The sequence below is a fragment of the Acyrthosiphon pisum genome, chromosome X (genome assembly GCF_005508785.2).
Source record: "Acyrthosiphon pisum isolate AL4f chromosome X, pea_aphid_22Mar2018_4r6ur, whole genome shotgun sequence".
NCBI lineage: Eukaryota > Metazoa > Arthropoda > Insecta > Hemiptera > Aphididae > Acyrthosiphon > Acyrthosiphon pisum.
The window spans coordinates 112,943,015-112,949,379 of NC_042493.1; the positions used below are offsets into that span (position 1 = coordinate 112,943,015).

The following is a 6,365-nucleotide window of genomic DNA, read 5'->3' on the forward strand; positions in this document are numbered from 1 at the left end:
CACACTATAAAATTTGATTTAGTTGCTGCACTATGTAACTGAAATGCTTGACTTTTGTTTGTGAATCAACGCCTGTTTCCATAGATATTATTTCTAATTGTTCAACTATCCCCACAAAATGTTCACTAAAAATTCGTATAGTTTTATATTTTTCTGACCATCTAGTTTCGCAAAATAAAGGAATTTTTTCTATTCTTTTTCTTCTTTTAGGACTTAACCTAAACAATTTAATATTTGACCTGATACTTCCAGCACAGTTTTGAAAATGCTAAAGTTTATTCAAATCATTTATTGCTAAATTTAGTCTATGTGATGAACAGTGTACAAATACAGCTTTAGGAAATTCATTTTTAATAATTGCTTGGACACCATTATGAATACCTGATATAGCACTACAACCATCGTATCCTTGTCCTACTAAATTGTTTAAATTAAGACCAGAGTTTCTCAAAAAATGTATTATAGATTTTGCTACAATTTTAGCATGCATATCTGTTAAAGCAACAAAACCTAAAAATTGTTCTTTGATTACAGGGTTTTCTGATTCAAATGAGATGTATCTTATACCTATAGATAACTGTTCTGTACCAGAAATATCAGCAGTCTCATCAGCCAGAATAGAAAAAAATGATTGCGATTTCACTAAATAATTTATTATTCTGCTTAAGATTATTTTTCCTGTAATATCAATTATTTCATTTTGAACTCTAGCTGAAATATATTTTGAATTTTTGGGGCTTGATTCTAAATGACTTTGTAAAATTGTATCACCAGCTTCTATTCTAAAGTTAATTAAAGAATTGAAATTTCCTTCATTTGATGTTTTTCCACGCAAAGCAATTTCTTGAGTGCCACAAAATAGTATACTTGAAATAATTGGAAAAATGTTTTTCCTATTATTATCAATTAGTAACTTATGAGAAGTGTTAATTTTATCAAAAACAGTAGTAACTTTGTTAGAAAAAACCTTAATGAAATCAACAGCATTTTCTGTGCATTGTAAGTGTGTCTTAGAAACTTTGTGTTCGCATGTTTTTTTGTGAAAATCTTTATACTTAATACATGGTTTTTTTACAAACTGAATTTGTTTATAAGAATTACCATGACCACTAGATGAATGAAATAGAACACAGAATACACAAAATGGACCTTTCATTTTTTGTGAATAAGATAACCATGGTGAATATGTATTTAACCATTCATGACGAAAACAACGAGCAACTGATGTACTATCTTCCTTGAAACTATATTTAATTTCTGGTGTCCAGATGTTGGTTAATAGTTCATGTTTGGTTTTTTCATCAATAACTATTGTACACGGTAGATTAACAAAGTTCCCAATATCTAACCTACTAAAACTATCATTACCTAAATTACAAGAATTCTATAAATTTGAATTAAATTACATTAATGAAGATGATGTTGTCGGTTTCGATGGTAATTCTGTAACTGGTTGTTTCTCAGAAGAACTATTAAAAATATTATTACTTGATTTATCACTTGGTTCACCATCTTCATTATAAATCTTGCGGGTTTGATTTTATTCTTCATCTTGTTTAGAATTATTATTAATCTTTTTTTTAATATTAAAAATACTAAACATTATCAATTATAAAACTACACACTAAGACACTAGGACTTGTATACTCATAAAAATATTAGCTGAGTAGATGTTAATACGCTGAGTGACACAGTATTTATGAATTATGATGGCCGATGGGTATATCGTATATGGTATAATATAGTAAGTTTCCACGCTAACAGTGAGTCGCGACGCCGACGGTCAACTCCATTTGTCGAAATAATATTATATTATTATATTATTATCAGAAATAGCACCGCTGTGTTGTTCGACATAGCCGTCGCCGTCACCGTCATCATTCGGGAAAAATAATTAATACCAACTAAAAATAGCTACGCAAAATCCAAATATACCAACATTGATTAATGATTATAAATACTAGTAGTATTTTAGTATTTATAATTAATGATACCAATGAAATCACGAGTTCCTACTAAATAGTAAATATTTACATATACAAGTCGAAACAGTGCATCGAAAATACAGCCATAAAAATCCACATGACATTTGTCGACTATGTGGCACTCAACGTTTCAAAAAATGTTTTTAATTTAAAAAAATATTTATTTTATGATATTTTATACTACATAATGGTTATGATAAATTGACCCAAGTAAAAGCCAAGGGGGGGGCAGATGCCCCTACTTGCCCTCCCCCCCTGCGGACGCCCTTGTTGCTATGTGTTTAGTTTTGGAAACAAATGCTAATTTTGATTATATCACTGGTAATATTAGTACAAATTCAAATAATATTTCTAATATTAGTTCATGTGCTGCTGATGTTGAAGATATTATTAAAAATATCAATAGTCCAATAGATACACACAACATTTCAAGTATGTTACAGACATAAACAACATAATTAACTGACTGTTAACTTATACCAAGATAATTACGTTTATAATTATACCTAATATATTAAATAATTTATGTTTAAATAGGTATTGCACATTCTAATGAAGACAATCCGAACACCCTGGTTAATGTAAATGAGTTGGATAATTTTATAAGAGAAGCTGGTGAAGCTGATTTTGAAATGATAGATATTGATAATGAAAATGGTTCTATGTTAAACGATTTGGATGTTAATGGAGATGATATTTTAAATACTTCTCAAACTAAAGGTAAATAATTTTATTATATTTTATGTAAATTATAGAATTTTATACTGTTGTACTAAAATAAATGTGAAACATCTATTTTTAGACCCATAAAAAAAATTGTTAAAGTATACTTACATATTAAGTAGTCTATTTGCTTTTGCATATTGAAGTAATAAACTTGCCAACTATTTTTTTGTTTCATTTGATTTGAAATAATTTATGATTGTATATTTTAAACTATGAAATATGATTTTTGAGAAAAATAATTACTAAATGTTTTTAAATATTTATTTTCAGAAAACTCTCATACTGACAATTATATAAATTTGATTAACATTATTGAAAAAAATTACATACATAAATTAAATACACTAAATTACAAGCATTACAAATCCACATTAAAAAAGTTAATATTGCAAATGGTTCTATTATCTAATTCCAATGCTAAGCTGTGCAAAGGTTTGACAAGTATGGATACCAAACTACAAGCAATATTAAAAGCAGATACTAGAACACGAGCTTTAGCTCTTCCAGTACCAATTATACCTACAGCATTCATCGATTTGTTACCAGTTAAGACTGTTGAACAGTTAGAAATAGCTGAGTCTCTATTATCAGTAGAAAATGAGGATGGCATAATTCTCAAGGAAGACTTAGTGAGTTAAATATATCTCAGCATTGAAAAATTGATTATATGTCATTATTCTTTGTGTTTCAGAAAAGTTTTTTGCATCAAAAAGTTGGAGCGTTGTAAATAAGTGCTGCGGTGAGAGAAGCTTTAAATTGTTGTTTTGACTACTCCCTCTTGTCTATGTACAGCTTAAAAGGCAAAACTAAAAAATGATTTATGGATTTAAAATTATTCTCAGTGATTTACGGTAAGGACTTATTATACTATTCAAATGGATTTATTTAAAAGTATTATTACTATAAATTTAATTTTTAGAATCATTGTCTGTGTTGACGCCTATACTCCGCATAATCGTCAACAAAAATATTATTATAATAGCTAGTAATAGGTACCAGATAAAGGCCTACTATCGCAGTGACGAAACCCGAATGCGCGAACTATATTACATAACAATTAATATGATAATGAATACCGTATCTCACACACGCACACACGCACACACAGCAAAAAGTTCAGTACGTACAAAAACGTCTTAACAAACGCGTCGCCTCTTCCTGTGCGTCTTTTTATATACCGCCAAGTCAAATTAATTTCGTTTTTATTTAAATAGTGCGCTCTGCCTTATAGCGAGCAATATATTATTATCGTCTGTGCGAAAAAATAAAAGCTTTTTGAATTATATAAATATTGCAAACCAACGAATAGTGTGCTCTGCCCTCGGCTCTGCCTAATAGTGAGCGAAGAAAATTATTATTTTTATTGTTATACTAGCTAGGTACATTTTGTTAAATACTGGCCTTTGCATTATAGCGAGCAATGTAACATAGCGGCTCAAATAGTCGAATTATTATTATATTATATGTAATTTATATTTTAATTATTATTTAAATCGTTTATGTATTTGGTACTTTTGTGTGAATTATTATTGTAATTTGTAACAGGAAGTAGGCACACTGGCCAGTCTACACTCCACAAAAAAAACATCTGGGAGTATCAAAATTATTATTTTTATTGTAATTACAAAGCTGTAATTTAGCCATATTATTATTATAATTTATTGAATGGCAAATTCATAATATATTTTATTGTTAATTTCAAACTGTTGTACATCAGCCCATACTATAGGCTTGTTATAATTTATTGAATGGCAGGTTTATAATATATTTTATTGTGATCAGCCATACTATAGTGTAATGAAACGCAATTGGTTGCTAATTATTTATATTTATTTATTTTGAACCAATCTGTTCATCATCTGAGTTTGATACAATATATATATTTTGTATAACAATATTTTCTTTTATATAAATTATATCAATTATACTCCGTAGAGTTTACAATAAAAATAGTTTATCGGGTTTACATAAAGGGGTGGGAATCTGACATTTAACTCACGATTTTGGTTCGGTGGAGATGAGGTAATGTTCCGCTCGGGTTGGCGTACTTACATACAACGACTGCGCGTATAGAGGCCTGGTAATACTTGAAAGTGGCTTACTGGCGTATACGGCTAATAACAATAAATCCACGTTGACTGACAGCGACTGGCTCTGCTCTGGACGGCGGCGTGGCTGTGGACAACGGCAATGAACTAGGTCCGAACGGTGAATGATTCGGATTCCAAATGACGACTGGTTCGATTACGACGACTGGCTCTGCTCTGATGGCGGCGGCGTGTAACGTATCTCGACAGGAAGGTTAGGTTAAGAATTAATCCAGCTGATGAACAGAAGTTTATGTCTGTTTTAGACAATTATCTACGACATGCTCCAAAAGCAATAAATCCTTGATTTAATTAGATTTTTTTTTATTTGTTATACTATTGTATAAATATAATTATAATATACAATGTTAATTTGTTAGTTATGTCTTAATAGAAAAACAGGTGTTACAATTTTAGTTTCAATAATCTTTTATGTTAATTATGTATTATTAAATACAGAAGTACCTACCTGTTACAATTTTTATTTTGTTAAAAGTTTTTACTAAATTTATATATATAAGTACAATGTTATTTAGTAAGTTATCTATAACTTTTCACTTTTGTATATTTAAATAAAATCAAGTTTTTAAAAATATATTATGAATTAATCGTGTTTTAATATACGTATACAACTATCTTTTTATTTTTATAAAAAAAAATACTGTCGTTTATTTCAATAAAATATGAACACAGATCGCACAGTAAAAACTTGAATCATAAAACAGTTATTTAAAGAACAAATGTACATAAATTGCATTGTAAACAAATTAACAAAAACACGGTTATTTAACCAACAAATAAATCCAAATCGCACGGTTAAAAATAAAATAAATCTACGGTTATGTAACCGACAACATCACTGTAAAAACACCGTTTCATTTATGCCCAGTTTGAACAGTAAAACGGTTTTTAAACTAAACCTTAGCATTTATATAGCACGGTTAAACCCATGTAAAAATCGGTATTCATTTTTCGAAAAACACGGTGCTGTGAACCAGTTTTGTACCGTGCTTTGAACCAACGAGTTAATGTATTTTACACGCTGTCTGCACTGAAAATGCTACTCTTATATATAGATAACGTTATCACAATCGAAACGCAAATACTTTTTCAGTAATTGACAATTTGTTGTTTCGTGTTCAGTGCTTATAACTTTCTTCGATTTTTCACTGCAGGTAAGTGGTATTAAATATTATTCAATAACTTGAGTATTATTATAAACATCAGATAACATACTAATTTTAGATTGTTATTCTTGTTTACGTCAAATAATCGCATTTTTGGGATAAACTCGTAGTCAAGATATAAATAGTATATCGGGGCACAACGGAACGGGGCAGAATGGGGTATCCATATGTAATACCCTATTCCGCCCCGTATTTTTTTTTTGTACGTTTTAAATTATTTAAAGTAGGTAATAGTTGCTGTATTCTTAATTTTAATTTTTCTTTATTTAGTGAAATGGTACGTAATTACGTTCGGAAGACAGAGAGGCAAGCATGGTCAACCGAAATTATGTACGGAGCCATTTCTGTTGTACTCAAAAAAGAAATGGGTTTCAAAAGAG

At 29.4% G+C, this 6,365-nt stretch overlaps 1 protein-coding gene across 1 annotated transcript; it reads right to left on the reverse strand.

Annotated features, from left to right (window-relative positions):
• Positions 1–268: 268 nt before the first annotated feature.
• Positions 269–1,551, reverse strand: LOC107883140. The gene is made up of 3 exons (XM_016802639.1): positions 1,489–1,551; positions 772–1,384; positions 269–510 (listed from the first exon to the last, which is right to left on the reverse strand). The coding sequence occupies exons 1-3, from the start codon at positions 1,549–1,551 to the stop codon at positions 269–271; spliced, it is 918 nt and encodes a 305-aa protein (XP_016658128.1).
• Between the last annotated feature and the right edge of the window lie 4,814 nt (positions 1,552–6,365).

Coding starts and splice junctions, on each gene's coding strand:
- LOC107883140 (XM_016802639.1), bottom strand. CDS start 1,551: ATGAAGAATAAAATCAAACCCGCAAGATTTATAATGAAGATGGTGAAC. Junction 1,385..1,488: donor TGAACCAAGTGATAAATCAA/GTAATAATATTT, acceptor TCAAATTTATAG/AATTCTTGTAATTTAGGTAA. Junction 511..771: donor TAACTTTAGAATAGAAGCTG/GTGATACAATTT, acceptor AACAATTTTTAG/GTTTTGTTGCTTTAACAGAT.